The sequence below is a fragment of the Oncorhynchus tshawytscha genome, linkage group LG11 (assembly GCF_018296145.1).
Source record: "Oncorhynchus tshawytscha isolate Ot180627B linkage group LG11, Otsh_v2.0, whole genome shotgun sequence".
Taxonomy (NCBI): domain Eukaryota; kingdom Metazoa; phylum Chordata; class Actinopteri; order Salmoniformes; family Salmonidae; genus Oncorhynchus; species Oncorhynchus tshawytscha.
The window spans coordinates 30913957-30930184 of record NC_056439.1 but is presented as its reverse complement, the minus strand read 5'-3'; the positions used below and the strand labels follow the sequence as shown (position 1 = coordinate 30930184).

General features: G+C 41.8%; 1 protein-coding gene across 2 annotated transcripts in view; it reads left to right on the top strand.

Annotated features, from left to right (window-relative positions):
- The window catches only part of LOC112261728 (inositol-tetrakisphosphate 1-kinase), a 40400-nt gene that overhangs the window by 6551 nt on the left and 17621 nt on the right, over nt 1-16228 (top strand). For both annotated transcript variants that reach the window (XM_024437315.2, XM_024437314.2), the window contains exons 3-4: nt 3112-3136; nt 15911-16036. In XM_024437315.2, the coding sequence (XP_024293083.1) occupies nt 3112-3136; nt 15911-16036 (151 nt within the window). The remainder of the gene's footprint in view (nt 1-3111; nt 3137-15910; nt 16037-16228) is intronic.

The window sequence follows — 16228 nt, the reverse complement described above, 5'->3', positions numbered from 1 at the left end:
ATTGAGGCTATTTTGCTGCGCTCTCTGTCCAATGTTTACATCTCCATTCATATGAAACAACCACCTACCTATTGGTTGATTATTTAGCCAATGTAATTCTGTCATTTTAATTACATTTTGCATTGATTTAGAAATCTCCCACTTCACTTGCTACACATGGAGTGTCTGACTATAGAGTCACTTTTCTTTGACCGACATTAAGAAGCTACACATGTGAAACTGATTTTTTTATTTTTAAATGGGGGGCACTGTCATTAAACTTTAACATTTCAAATGTAATGGTCTATACTTGTAGGCTATGTTGCATAGATAATTTGATTACATTTTTGACTAAACCTTACATTTTCTTTTACTATGAATGCTCTGAGGTAATCAAATGCTAACGTGCGTTTAGCTATTGGAATAACTGTGCCCATCCCTTTTGAAGTGGGCGTCATTTCGCCTAGTACTAAGTAGCAGGTTTAACCTTGCTGTAACATGTACTCCACTTGTCACCTATTTTACTGCACTAAGGTCAAAGGTTTGTTTGGAGTGTGCCTGTGTGTATGGTGCCATTGGCCTAACACACACACACACACCATGATTTCTAGCTGTAGGTTATATTGCTGTCAATAGTCTGAAGTATCATTTCAGTTTCACAAAGAGAAAATGTGTCCACTATAGTAGGACTTCCTTTCTGATTGCATTATGTGGTCACTAGGGATGTAACAATTCACCCATAGGCATTGGTCCCTGGTTCAAATGTGTAAGATGAGTGCATCAGTCTGGGAGTCCAAACTGATCCAAATGCAACATGCATTGGTAAGAAAGCAGAATTCAAACGTTATGAATTGCCGGCTCAGTAAAATGTTTTACTCATATAATACATTTTTATGCCTTACTCCGAAAATACCTAATCTTGTGACAATTGTCATCTCCTTCTGTGTCTAACTAAGCATGTAATTATGTTTAGTCATCAGAAAGCCCGGTCTCATTGAAGCCGCTAATCATCATTTAAAATCTACAGCTCTGTGGAAGATGCCATCTCTTCCGTGTTTGCGTTTGGACCTTTCATAATGAGGAAATATCTGATCTAGACAACCGCTCCCATAGAACCAGCAGGTTTCTACATGTCCCATCCCTCTCACTGCCTTGACAGATTTCTAAGAAGCTTGAGCAGCTTCTATTGAAACAAAAATACCCTCAAGCATTCTGACATGGTGCCCACTGAAAGTTCACTGTTTTTCCACATACCCTAGCTTAGTGTTCATTCCGTCCTCCATCCATATTTGTCTGTGTGTTCAGATGAGTAGGACCTGCATGTCCTCACTACTTGATGACCTTTAACATTTGTTTTGATCACTGTGTTTTTATAGTACGGAAAACACTCAAACTTGAACTCAGCCACTTAAGGCCATTTCATACCGCTTTTGTCTTAGCTCTAGGCTCTTAGCTCTAGGCTCTTAGCTCTAGGCTCTTAGCCCCAGGCTGTCTTAGCCCCAGGCTAGGCTGGCCCTAGACTAAGCTTTAGCCCTGGGCTAAAGATTCACACTTGTATTCCAAAGCCCTGGGACAATGGACAAACACAACATGCAACCAACATTCTATATCTGACATGCAACCAATGTTATAAACAAGACATTTATTAACACACTAATAAATGTTGCTTCTAGCCTAGCATTTGACTTCCAACAGTCATGGTTTGTATAAACCTTGCTGTCTTCCTGTTGGCATCCTCGTAAACCAAGAATTTCAAAAGTGAAACAATCACGCGAATGCTGTGAACAAATGAGACCTCAACTTTTCTGATTCAGGGGAATTAATGCAACACAATTACTGTCATGGATATATGCAATTAAATGTCAATAGAAATCTATGAAAACAGAGAAATTGAGTGTTTTCTACCATTCCAGCTGTGGAGTTAGTAGCTTTACTTGGCTAAGTGAAGACTTTAGCCAGCCTGCATTGCATCCATTTTTGTTTAGCCTAGCAACCAATGTTTTTGGATTAAATAGTTTGAAATGACTTGTTATGCGTTTTATTTTCATATGTCGGTTAAGGGAATGTGCCACTTGTGATTGGGCAGTCTACGCATTGCTCTTGACCCGGTTTCACATGTAATATTTTGGCACTGTGTTTCTGGGGCTAACCCCAAAGTCTGTGTGAACCCTGCTCTGGTGCAGGGCCAGCTAGCCCTGGGCCAAGGTTGGTGCTAGCTGACTTTAGAATATGCAAGTATGAACACTCGCTTAGCCCTGGGCTAAGATCTCCCTTAGCTCAGGGCTAAGGACGCTCTTAACCCTGAGCTAAGGTGCAGTGTGAACGGCCTTTATACTACTGTTTGTTTGTGCAGACTGGGGTGGATATGAAAGACCGTCAAGTCCTTCAGTGGTCGTCGGACAGCATTGTGGTTTATTACGTTAGAGCAGCTTACACAAACGCTACTAAGGACTTCGCTCTTGTAGGTTGGTGCGTTGCCAAGCAACCCTTCCTTTTTTTATATATATATATATATATATATATATTTTATTTATTTATTCCGAAAGCTCCATCGCTGTGTCTTTGAAAAGTAAAGGCATTCCCTGGCCCTGGACTCCCAGACTAAGCATTCAGAGATTTAATTTAGACTTGATGGCCATTTATTTATGAATTCCTAGAACAAATTCACATTCTATTCTTGAGTGTTATGCCACTGGTTTCCATTCCCAGAATTTCATAAGATTTGTGTGTTCTGAATTTAAACACTGATGCCAAAGTCTGTTGGCACTTAAGTATATCACTGTCAATGTTTTATGCGAGACAGACTCCGGACCCTTGAAGTGGCGAGGTGCATGCGCTATCTTGGTTTCTTTGCCAACCATCTCGCTGCCCTTCAAAACAGCCATAACATTTGTAATGGTGTGAGATTCCCCTTATGATTGGTAGCCATTTTGGTTCACCACTACAGAGAGCTTGAAAATACACTGGAGAATTGTAGTCAATTTTGTTTTAATGTCTGCAGATTTGTCAGGGTAATCTGTTGGAGTTAAGGCATTGCTGTGTCTCTTCCCCCAACCTCTACATTTTCAGGATATTAGAATAATGAATGATTGTACATGTTCTGATTTTGTTTTTTTCTTATCTGCCTTTCAGGAAAAGAGGAATAGAAGTGGTCCAGGTAAGTTCAATAAGACATTAACTCAATTACCCAAACACATTCATTTGTGCCCTTTTTAAAAAAATTGAGATTAAAAGATTAATTGGGGAATATCCTGCTCACACAAGCACTGTTCATACCCCTGTTGTTGGTGGGGAGAATTTTGCAGGTCTGAAGATTATTTCCTGCAGTTTTTCAGATGTTGTCATGGGTTGTAAAGAACATGCATCATTGGTTTCAACACACTTGAAAAGTTTAGCAGTTATCCAGAAAAGAATGCAGATGAATAGCCTATCCCTAGTTCTAATCCCTATGAACTTTGATCTATGTTTGAACACACTGTTTGATTCTAATTTGTTCCTGTTGCCTGACCGAGATCTGGTTGTTTGTGCCCACTATGTCCATGCTTTTAAAATTGAATATTATATATTGATATAATATATTGAGCAACACCTGTCTAAAGCTGCTGAAATCCAGAGAATGTGTACATGTTACCTGGGTTTGTACGTTGAGGCAGAGCATGCATGGTTCATATCACGGGTGGATGGGGAGAAAGGAAATACTGGAGGAAGAATGATTGATGAGCACCGTTAGCCCCATCCCCTTCGTCCACTCATCCATCCAGTAGCCTGGCCTGTCAGTGTGGACGTTTCGGCTTCTTTAGGATATGACACAGCCCTTCATGTCTCCCTACTCCCAGATATTTCCCAGATATTCTACTGTAAACGCCGGTGGTGGAAACCGTGTGCATGTTTCCACCGTCTCCTCATAGATGCCTCATGTAGATGCTCCCCAGGCCCCTGTTCTGTATGTCTGTGAGGAGGCAAGAGTAACATGAGAACCACCAATAATGGGCTTCCTGCTTGGGGCATTACTTCTCAGGTCATTTCAACAACCAAATGTGTGTTCACATCCGGGAAGACGTTATCTTTTGTCTTCCATTGAAACGCTAGTGACCGTTTGTCATGTGCAGGTTGTGTAGTATGAGGGACTGTGTCCCGGGGCTCTGAATAGCTCTCTGCAATTTTCATTTTTCATTTTACCTTTATTTAACCAGGCAAGTCAGTTAAGAAAAAATTCTTATTTTCAATGACTGCCTGGGAACAGTGGGTTAACTGCCTGTTCAGGGGCAGAACGACAGATTTGTACCGTCTCAGCTCGGGGGTTTGAACTTGCAACCTTCCGGTTACTAGTCCAACGCTCTAACCACTAGGCTACCCTGCCGCAATCTGTTAATGAACTGAAAAATCTTGAGGAAATCGAGCCATTCATTTCCCTGCCTCTCGTTTTTGTGGTGTGTTTCACTCTTTCTATGTAATCTTATGTTCCTTCTCCTTTTGTTTCTGGAGATATCTCCAGCACACCCAGACAGAAAGACGTACAGGGAATGGTCCCAAAGTAAACAGTGCTCTCATCTCTCCCAAAAGGCCAGCAGTTCCTTACAGCCCAGACCCTGTGGCACCCCCACCCCTCTCCTCCACACACACAGGTCTACAACCACCAGGGCTATCTCTGGCCTCTCCCATGCTCAGACTTTTAGCTGTGCCGTCAATGCCAATTGGGAGAGCACAATGTAAACACACCTGCAAGTTTTTATTTTATGTTTTAGTCTGTGTGCTGCCTGGAAGGTGAGGGCTGTGCCAGTCAGGTTTTCTTGTGGCACGACCTCGCATGGGAGACGATGGTATCCATTGACATGCTCTGGCGTTGTTACGTTGTATATGTATAAAGCTGTCACCCCCTATTATAAGGAGGGACTGAGATGCTCTGTTGGGAGGCAGGGAGAGTGGGGCACAGAGTGTCATGGAGGTCCCCAGACAGTCTTTTCACATTGTTTACAGGATAAAGAACACATTTCACATAAAATGGGGGATTTAGCTACATTTATGTGCTGTTTAATACCTACTTCTGATCCTGATATTTGCAAACATTTTAGGGACAGTTCGATGCAATTAACCCTTTCAAATGAAATGTGACACACTAGCCTGAGCCAGTGAAACATGACAATGTTCTCTTACAGGTCTGTGTGCTTCCCAGAGGAATCAGTCACAATAGCGAGCGCCAGTCTGGTCGTGATAAGCCTATGTTTTGATTGGGATGTTGTCTTCTACACTATTTGGAGGGGTGTGTGTGACTGTACAAGGAGAACTCTTTTACTATGTCGGTCTGAATGTGTGGTGAATCTCTGAGGCTGTTGTCTGATCAAGGTTAAAACCCACTCCACCACACACCTCCTGTTCCAGATAAGCTTCAGGCTCGCAGCCTTTACTTATGTCCTTGTAGTCTTCAAGCTGATCCTGTTGATAACGTCCAAGTCTCTCTCTGGTGGTAAACAAGGTCAATGGCAACCAAAATAATCATGTTCTAAATTCGATCATTCCTTGCATAAACATTTGGGAAGTTTACTTTCCTTTGAACAGGGCTTTTTGGTTCACTTTGATGCAGTCTGGGTATTTTTATTTTTTTCTGTTAATACCTAATTCATGGGACTTACCTCACTGATTTTAAATGCGGACAAAAAATGGCCGTAGAACGTTGTATTTTAAGCAAAGGGAATGAGTCTTTTTGCTAAGAACCTTTCTGGAGCCATGATGGACCGTTTCCTCCTTAGGTCCATTAATCTCTATCACTCATTTACTGGAGCAGAGCTTGCAATAAAGTAACATTAATGTCCCTCTTGAAAATCAAAGTTTACTAATGTCAATGACAGATGTAGCACTATAGAGCATGGCAGCAGTTGTGACATCATGCTCTGTGAACAGACCTAAATCGGTCGGCCCTAAGGGAGCTCATTTCATATTTCTAGTGTGGGAAAACTTTAGCCTGTCTGGGGGGGAGAGGGAAAAGTCATAGGAACCTTTTGTTCCACCTCAATCTTCATCCTTTTCATGTAGCCACAATCTGTCTGTCCTTACACACTCTCTGTTGTGGTACTCCCTCCATTCATGCTGATCCTCCTCTAAGCGATTTCCACAACCTCATCAATATTGACACATTTGCCCTGAGCTTATGAGCGAGCGGCCGTCTCCTAGAGATCCATACATTAGTCTGTCCTTATTATTCAGAGCTGATCAAATGAACCCACTAGACTTGGGACACCGGTGTTCTTTGCCAGAACTGATCAAGGAAAATGGCCATTGCTGTCCAGGAAAAATATAATTAAATGTATCATGCGCTGAGTGCTAGGGAATTTCAAGTTCATTTCCTGGATGCTACTGTATCTCTCCCACAGATATTTTTTTTAAATTGAAGCCCATTGAGATTGATAATACTCACTCCAAGAAGCATTATGTAGCTGACTGCTCTTCTAGTCCATTGGGAGTAGCTACTAGCCATAGGAATCCAACATCCTAGTGGGGGTGATCTTTTGGATTTCATTTTGCAGCTTAATTCAGGGACTCTTGACTGAGGCGATTAAGTGACTGCCTACTTGACTCAACCAGTTTGATACCCATTGCAGTGATTGAACAATACCTGTAGGGTTATTTGGAATACTGAGTCAGCGGGATTTTATTGATTTATATTGTATCTTCAGCCCACCCATTGGGTGTTTACTAGTGCTGAACGATTTAACCAATTTAATATTAAAAATAGTGTGTGTGTGGAGGGGGGGGGGGTAGGTTATTAAACAACTGATTGACCAATGTCTGTTCAATTACTTGCATTCCATTTACTTCTGCTTTTTTGTGAGCCCAATGTGCCGTTTCTCTAGCGAGAAATCAAATAATTCACGAGCAAGTAAGTCAAGAACTATATGGGAAAGGGGGATACCTAGTTGTCCAACAATGTATTCAACTGAAATGTGTCTTTCGTATTTAACCCAAATCCCTCAATCAGAGGTGCGGGGGCCTGACTTAATCGGATGCTGAGCTGAAGGGAGTTGTAGTTTTCATTAAGTAGATATTCTACCTACACTGAACAAAAATGTAAAGTGTTTGTGTCATGAGTTGAAATAAAACATCAGATGTTCCATATGCATAAAAGTTATTTCTCTCAAATTTGGTTACATCCCTGTTAGTGAGCATTTCTCCTTTGCCATTACAATCCATCCACCTGACAGGTGTGGCATATCATGAAACTGATTAAACAGCACGATCATTACACAGGTGAACCTTGTGCTATAGACAAAAGGCCACTTTAAAATGTAGTTTTGACACAACACAATGTTACAAATGTCTCAAATTTTGAGGGAGTGTGCAATTGGAATGGTGACTGCAGGAATGTCCACCAAAGCTGTTGCCAGAGAATTTAATGTTAATTTCTCTGGACGGTATGTCCAACTGGACCCAACCGCAGATCACGTGTTACCATGCCAGCCCAGGACCTCCACATCCGGCTTCTTCACCTGCAGGATGGTCTGTGGGGATAAATCATTCTAACTGGCTGGGCCTGGCTCCCCAGTGGGTGGGCCTATGTCCACCATGGCTGCACCACTGCCCAGTCATGTGAAATCCATAGATTAGGGCCTCACGATTTTCTTTAAATTTCCTTATTTCCTTATGAACTGTAACTCGGTTACATTTTTTAAATAGTTGTAAGTTGTTTTCATATTTTTGTTCTGTATAGTTTATCGAAGAAACATGGTAATTAAGACTTTTACGCCTATGTTAGGTTAAATACACACAGACAATATAGGCCACTGCATGATGGAGGAATGCAGACAACCCAATGACGAGCGCGAGTGACAGTTTGTGAAAGTATGCATTATCTTTAAAGAACTAGTAAATTGATTGCTGCAGCTGTCTGACAGTGTATTTGGACCTCTTTTTCCAAATTTTGTTACGTTACAGCCTTATTCTAAAATTGATTGTTTTCCCTTGTTTGTCTACCATGATTCCACATGTTTTGATGTACTCACTATTATTCTGCAATGTAGAAAATAGTTTTAAAAAATAAAGAGAACCCTGGAATGAGTATTTGTCAACTTTTGACTGGTACTGAATACATTTGCAAAGATGTCAACTTGTTTGTCATTCTGGGGAGGATTTAAAAAAAAATGTATTAATCCATTTTTAGAATAAGGGTGTAATGTGGAAAAAGTCAAAGGGTCTAAATACTTTCCGAATGCACTGTACGTAGGCAGGCTATTCTAGCTAAATAGTATGACTAAAGACCGTTCCGTAAGGGGGAGAACGGAGAATGTTAGATGATTTGCTGCCTGGCTGTTGTTACTGCCTCAAATCTTTATTTGATAAAGTCATTAAATAAAAGCAAATATTACACACAACTTATATATATATTTTTTTTATGTGGACCTGAAAGACAAAGGAATATTTTGAACGTTCACTATTTTAGGCTGGCATTTTCATTAAAACACTAATTTTAATGTCATTTATTTCATAATGCATTTTCATGTTAAAAAATAAAAGTTATTTTGTAAATGACTCTACCTCAAAGCCAAGATAAAGAATGCATAATGAGTAAGTCTGCAGCTCTCGTCAATATTGTATGAGCACAGAACATTAAGTATTACATCACTTCAGGGAAGATCATTCTGTGTTCCTCCCCCCAGTCCTAGCCCTCTGTAGCATGATCTTGGGAGTGCTAAAATGTTAGTTTTTTTCCTGGATGTTATCTATATCTCTGACAGAGATGCTCGTCTCTCAGATCTCTAGAGCATGGTATCACCCCAGCCATCTGGAGTTGGTATGATGGAATTGGCGTGAGAGGAGGCTGGGAGCAGCAGGCCTTCAGTAATGAAGCCTCAGATGAGAGTAGCTCAGCAGTAGCGTCCTCCATTCTTTTTCTCCCAGGCTTTCAGAGTCACTAGAGCATAGGCTCAGCAGCTGTCATCTTCGCCATGGAGATCATATCCTCTCTACTTCTCAGTGATCTCAAACCTACAGTGAAGAGAAATGAGTAGTGGACTTGAAGCAGCGCGGATAGCCTGGTGGGGTGCCTCCACACTCCCAGTGAGGAGGGAGAAGGACACTGCCCTATGTACTCCAGGGAGATTCAGGAGCCTGGCGCTACGTAGCTTCATTGGCACTACGTAGCTCCCTTAATCTCATGAAAGCTCAACATTCTGCCCTTGAACGGTTCTCTATTGTGGGTATTTTCTGTGATGTCTGTCATAGGCATGGCCTGTACTCCTGTCCCTGGGGGGCTCCAAAAGACGTCAGATGACATTTTCTGATTTTAGTGTTTAGCATAACATCAGTGGCTTCGCACTGAGTTCTGTGGTTACTCTGGAGCAAGATCATGCTACAGCCATGACGTGAGTAGCTGCATGGGACAGACCTGTTCTTTCTGGCAGTGGTGGGAAAAGTACTCAATTGTCATATTTGAGTAAAGGTAAAGATGCCTTCACAGAAAATGACTCAAGTGAAAGTCACCCAGTAAAATACTACTTGACAAAAAGTCTAAAAGTATTTGGTTTTAAATGGACCATCAAAAGTAAATAGAATTGCTAAAATGTACTTAAGTATCAAAAGTAAAAGTATAAGCCATTTTAAATGTATATTAAGCAAACCAGATGGCACACTTTTTATTTTTTTATTGACGGATCGCCAGGGGAACACTCCAACACTCAGACATAATTTACAAACGAAGCATGTGTGTTTAGTGAGTCTGCCAGATCAAAGGCAGTAGGGATGACCAGGGATGTTCTCTTGATAAATGTGTGAATTGGACCATTTTCCTGTCAATGTGGTGAGTACTTTTGGGTGTCAGGGAAAATGTATGGAGTAAAAAGTACGTTATTTTCTTTAGGAATCTAGTGAAGTAAAAGTTAGCAGAAATATAAATGGTAAAGTACAGACCCCTAAAAATGACATACAGTGGGGCAAAAAGTATTTAGTCAGCCACCAATTGTGCAAGTTATCCCACTTAAAAAGATGAGAGGCCTGTAATTTTCATCATAGGTACACTTCAACTATGACAGACAAATTGAGGGGGAAAAAATCTAGAAAATCACATTTGTAGGATTTTTAATGAACTTATTAGCAAATTATGGTGGAGAATAAGTATTTGGTCAATAACAAAAGTTTATCTCAATACTTTGTTATATACTTTGTTATATACCCTTTGTTGACAATGACAATGTTTTCTGTAAGTCTTCAAGGTTTTCACACTGTTGGTGGTATTTTGGCCCATTCCTCCATGCAGATCTCCTCTAGAGCAGTGATGTTTTGGGGCTGTTGCTGGGCAACACGGACTTTCAACTCCCTCCAAAGATTTTCTATGGTGTTGAGATCTGGAGACTGGCTAGGCCACTCCAGGACCTTGAAATGCTTCTTACGAAGCCACTCCTTCGTTGCCCGGGCGGTGTGTTTGGGATCATTGTCATGCTGAAAGAGCCAGCCACGTTTCATAATCAATGCCCTTGCTGATGGTCGGCTTTGTTACTTTGGTCCCATCTCTCTGCAGGTCATTCACTAGGTCCCCCCGTGTGGTTCTGGGATTTTTGCTCACCGTTCTTGTGATCATTTTGACCCCACGGGGTGAGATCTTGCGTGGAGCCCCAGATCGAGGGAGATTATCAGTGGATCAGTATGTCTTCCATTTCCTAATAATTGCTCCCACAGTTGATTTCTTCAAACCAAGCTGCTTACCTATTGCAGATTCAGTCTTCCCAGCCTGGTGCAGGTCTACAATTTTGTTTCTGGTGTCCTTTGACAGCTCTTTGGTCTTGGCCATAGTGGAGTTTGGAGTGTGACTGTTTGAGGTTGTGGACAGGTGTCTTTTATACCGATAATGGCACCTCTTTGAACTTGTTAATACAGGTAACGAGTGGAGGACAGAGGAGCCTCTTACAGGTCTGTGAGAGCCAGAAATCTTGCTTGTTTGTAGGTGACCAAATACTTATTTTCCACCATAATTTGCAAATTCATTAAAAATCCTACGTGATTTTCTGGATTTCTTTTTCTCATTTTGTCTGTCATAGTTGAAGTGTACCTATGATGAAAATTACAGGCCTCATCTTTTTAAGTGGGATAACTTGCACAATTGGTGGCTGACTAAATACTTTTTTCCCCCACTGTAAGTAGTACTTTTACTTAAGTACTTTACACTACTGCTTTCCGGTGTATGGTGTGAAGTCCTGTGTGTGTGTGAGGTGGGGGCAGGCTGTTGACAGGACCTCTCTGTTGTGGATTTAGGAGATTAGAAACTGCGCCTCAGTGGTGCACAGCCAAATCCCCTCTGCCTGCTCTCCAACCCATACCAAAGAGACGGCGAGAAGGAGACTGGTTGGAGGGCGAGCCCTGGAAGCAGTGGTGCAGCGTGTCCTCTCTAGCTACCTCCGTCTCAGTACTGACTAAAATGTCCCTGTGTGCTTCGACTACTCCTTTAGTGTTGTGTGCCCTGTCTTTTTAATGGTTTGTTGCAGTATAGTGTATATACAGTGCCTATATATTACAGGTCGACCGATTTTTAAAATTTTTTTTTTTTTTAATGATTTTTCAACGCCGATACCGATTTATTGGAGGGCCATAAAAGCCGATGCCGATTTAATCAGATTTTTAAAAATGTTTATTTATTTGTAATAATGACAATTACAACAATACTGAAGGAACACTTAACTTAATATAATACATCAATAAAATCAATTTAGCCTCAAATAAATAATGAAACATGTTCAATTTGGTTTAAATAAGGCAAAAACAAAGTGTTGGAGAAGAAAGTAAAAGTGCAATATGTGCTATGTAAGAAAGCTAACGTTTCAGTTCCTTGCTCAGAACATGAGAACATATGAAAGCTGGTGGTTCCTTTTAACATGAGTCTTCAATATTCCCAGGTAAGAAGTTTTAGGTTGTAGTTATTATAGAAATTATAGGACTATTTCCCTCTATGCCATTTTGTATTTCATTAACCTTTGACTATTGGATGTTCTTATAGGCACTTTAGTATTGCCAGTGTAACAGTATAGCTTCCGTCCCTCTCCTCGCTCCTCCCTGGGCTCGAACATGCAACAAAATGACAATTAGTGCGCGCTAACTAGCTAGCCATTTCACTTCGGTTACACGAGCCTCATCTCGGGAGTTGATAGGCTTGAAGTCATAAACAGCGCAATGCTTGACGCACAACGAAGAGCTGCTGGCAAAACGCACGAAAGTGCTGTTTGAATGAATGTTGACGCGCCTGCTTCTGCCTACCACCGCTCAGTCAGATACTTGTATGCTCAGTCAGATTATATGCAATGCTAGCTAGCAACTTACCTTGGCTTACTGCATTCGCATAACAGGCGAGTGCAACGAGAGAGAGGCAGGTCGTTATCGTGTTGGACTAGTTAACTGTAAGGTTGCAAGATTGGATCCCCTGAGCTGACAAGGTGAAAGTCTGTCGTTCTGCCCCTGAACAAGGCAGTTAACCCACGGTTCCTAGGCCGTCTTTGAAAATAAGAATGTGTTCTTAACTGACTTGCCTAGTTGAATAAAGATTAAATAAAGGTGTAAAAAAAAAAAACGGCAAATCGGCGCCCCAAAATACCGATTTCCGATTTTTATGAAAACATGAAATCGGCCCTAATTAATTGGTCGACCTCTACTATATATCCTTATGTCACGGGAATTTTACAATGTTATTCAGCCCTTAAGTCACCGGTAAGGACTGGAATTGGGCACGGCAAGAGTTCGAGGAGGACGCTCAGGGACTAATGTAAGATAATAGATCTTGAGGGGAAGGTTATAAAACATGGTTGTTCCACCTCGCTATCTTAAAATAAACACTAACTTTAAGTCACTCTGGATAAGAGCGTTTGCTAAATTACTCAAATGTAATTGTAAATAAGAGGAACACCCAAGCGTGTGTGTGTGCGCCCTCAATCTCCCATGGGCAGATTCTGCGTGTAGACCAAAGGACTGAATGGGATGCATGAGATAACGAGCTGCATTAGTTACGTTTTTGGGGGTATCAGGTTTGGGTGAAGGTAGTGCTTAAACTGTTCCAGTGCGTCGATTGGAGGAGGGGGGCTGAGTTTCCGAGGGTGAATACTTCGTTTTTGCCAGATCTTTCCATTTCTAACCCGTATGAACACAGAAGTTAATCACGGATCTGACCCAAATGATGCTAGATTTCACTTCTGGATTAACAGAGATTATTGTTCCCTGCTCTGCATAAACGTTCTCAGACAATACAATGTAGACCTACTGTATGTATGAGATTCTAGTTAATCCCTAACATAATGGAAAGGAGTGTCACCTTTACATACATGACATAATATACAGTAAACCATTGCCTGGTTAGTGTTACTGACAAAAAGTTAGTTCATAATCTTGAACCAAATTTGGATAAAGGTGTGTCGATTGGTACAGTACAGGTTTGTCTTTCTTAGATTAGATGATTTTTTTAAAAATTTAATTTGTAAGCATTTACAAGAGCAGGACCAAGGTTAGGCTAATGAGTCATCTATCCATTACTTTTCCTAAAATTATTAAACAGCCTGCCCTGTACTGCGACTGACGGGCTCTGCCCAGCACTAACGCTTCGATCACACTGACTGCATCATTGCATTTTGGTACACCAGAATTACATTAATTTCCAATGAATCTCTGCATTTGAGATGATTGTGGACTACAGGCATGGAGGAGCACTCCCCCATTCTCATCGACTGGGCTGTAGTGGAGCAGGTTGAGAGTTTCAAGTTCCTTGGCGTCCACATCACCATCAAACTAACATGCTCCAAAAACACCAAGACAGTCGTGAAGAGGGCACGACAAAAACCTATTGCCCCTCAGGAGACTGAAAAGATTTGGCATATGTCCTGAGATCCTCAAAAGGTTCTACAGCTGCACCATCAAGAGCATCCTGACAGGTTGCATCACTGCCTGGTATGGCAACTGCTCGGCCTCCAACCGCAAGGCAATACAGAGGGTAGTGCATACGGCCCAGTACATCACAGGGGCCAAGCTTCCTGCCATACAGGACCTCTATACCAGGCAGTATCAGAGGAAGGCCCGAAGACTTGACAGACTCCAGCCACACTAGTTATAGACTGTTCTCTTTGCATTGCCCCCCTTATCTATGCATAGTCACTTTGATAACTCTACCTACATGTACATATTACCTCAATTAACTTGAAAATGGTGCTTGACAACTTGACAATATAGCCCCGCTGTCATTTACTGGTGCACTTTAATTATTTGTTATTCTTATGTTAATGTTTTTTTGTTGCTGTTTTCTTAAAATTGAATTGTTGATTAAGGGCTTGTAATAAGCATTTCACTGTAAGGTTTACACCTGTTGTATTCGGTGCATGTGACAAATAAAATGGGATTTGCTTTGCAGCATCGTTGCAGTGCGTTCAGTGTGGTGCATATGTTGGGTTTGTCGAACGTATGCGTCAAACTGTATGCGTAGACAGCTTGACAGAAATGGTATCAGAAGGTGAATTTTTGTTGCGTCCATATCCAGATGATGCTGCGTACTATTTTGCGCAGGAACGCTGCCGGTGTGATCCAAGCATAAGACCTGTCCTCTTCCCTATACTGCCAGACCATGCTAGTGTTCAGCAGCTTTTCAATGTTCACATCTCTCTGTGCTGAACGTTATTGTTCACCTGTCCTGTCTGACTGATCCACTGTGTGCTCTCTTGTCTTTATTTTGCTCTCATACTGAACACAAATGACTCAGATGAACCAGATACTTGAACTAGCTCTGCTAGCTAAATGTTATTTTAATAACGCATCTCCAGTTACTGAAAAAGTGGCTGATAATGAGTATTAACGGTCTAATGCTCCTTTTTAAAGACATCTAGCCCTCATAATGCTTTCAACCCACTCAATGCCTTCCAATGTGCTCCTTATCACAAATGTGCTACCTGTGTACACGCAGATATAGAAGACTGGCAGTGTTCTTGTCGAGTGCAGAATGCTTGACCAGTCTGGTACGTGGGGGAAAATCCTCCTCCTGTGTAAGGCCATTGCCATACATCCATTTTACTGTACTAATAGATTTAATAAAATGTAACAAACGGTCATTCCATATCATGTAGGCCTATTTTTTTTTGCATGTTTTTTTTGCATTTAGCAAGTATTGCTGTTAGTCTGTTAAATGCCTATCGTTAATTATAGGAAAGGAAGAGCATGCTCAGCCTTGCTGTATTAGACAGTTCTGGACTCAGTCTGACTTTTAGTTTTTTGCTGATTTGTGTGTATCAAAATAGCCCTTCACTATCAGTGAGCCGTTTCTTCAGGTCAGAAATGCATGGCCCCTCTGCTGGAGACGAGCCTACTGAAGTACACACACAAGCAGGCATACAGTTGCATACAAACATAATGGGGACTCAGACATGCTGACAAAAGGGTCTTAGAAAAGGGTACGGTCTAAAGCACACAAACCCAGAGATTTAGAGAATCAGAATACACACCCGTACATACGGTTTGTTCCACACACATTTACCCCTCCCTCCCTCACACCACAGTGGATCCATTCAGCTTAGATCACAATAGAGGCTCATTGTGATTTGGACACATCATGTAGCCCAGTAGAAGAGTGACCGTTGTGCCCCAAAGCCTGTCACTTCTTTTGGAGAGTGTGTTTGCTTGGGTGTCCGTCCTCTGGGTATATGTACTGACCCACACAACTCCCCCACACAACACCAGTATCGACCTACAGTACACTGACAGCAGCCAGACCTATCCTATAACTCTATGCCTGTTGAGGCAGAGCTAGTTCTGTATCTATGCAGGAAGGAAACACTCCCTGCGGCATCATTTTACATTATTTAGCAAGAGTGTTACCAAAAACATACAAAACAAAAAGACAGTGGTTATGGCTATAGTGGAGTACAGTAGCTTTCCTTGTTAATATTTCCTTGTTGACCTCTAACCCCTGACCTCTCCTGTGTCTTCCCAGCTGGACCTGAGCCAGCCCCTGGAGGAGCAAGGTCCCCTAGATGTCATCATCCACAAGCTGACCGACCTGATCCTGGAGGCCGACCAGAACGACACCCAGTCAGTCCTGCTGGTGCAGAGAGTGCAGGTGAGGGAGGGAGGGCCTGAGTTACAACAGCCAACAGTCTATGATTCCACAACACCACTAACACATTTCACCACTACAACACGTCTGGTAATTAGTGGTTTTGCTAATTAGAGGGGGAAGTGGTCATGTATTTCTGTATCTCACAGGAACAGCCTGTGTTGTGAATGTTGTGCACTCATTTTGTGTCTCATC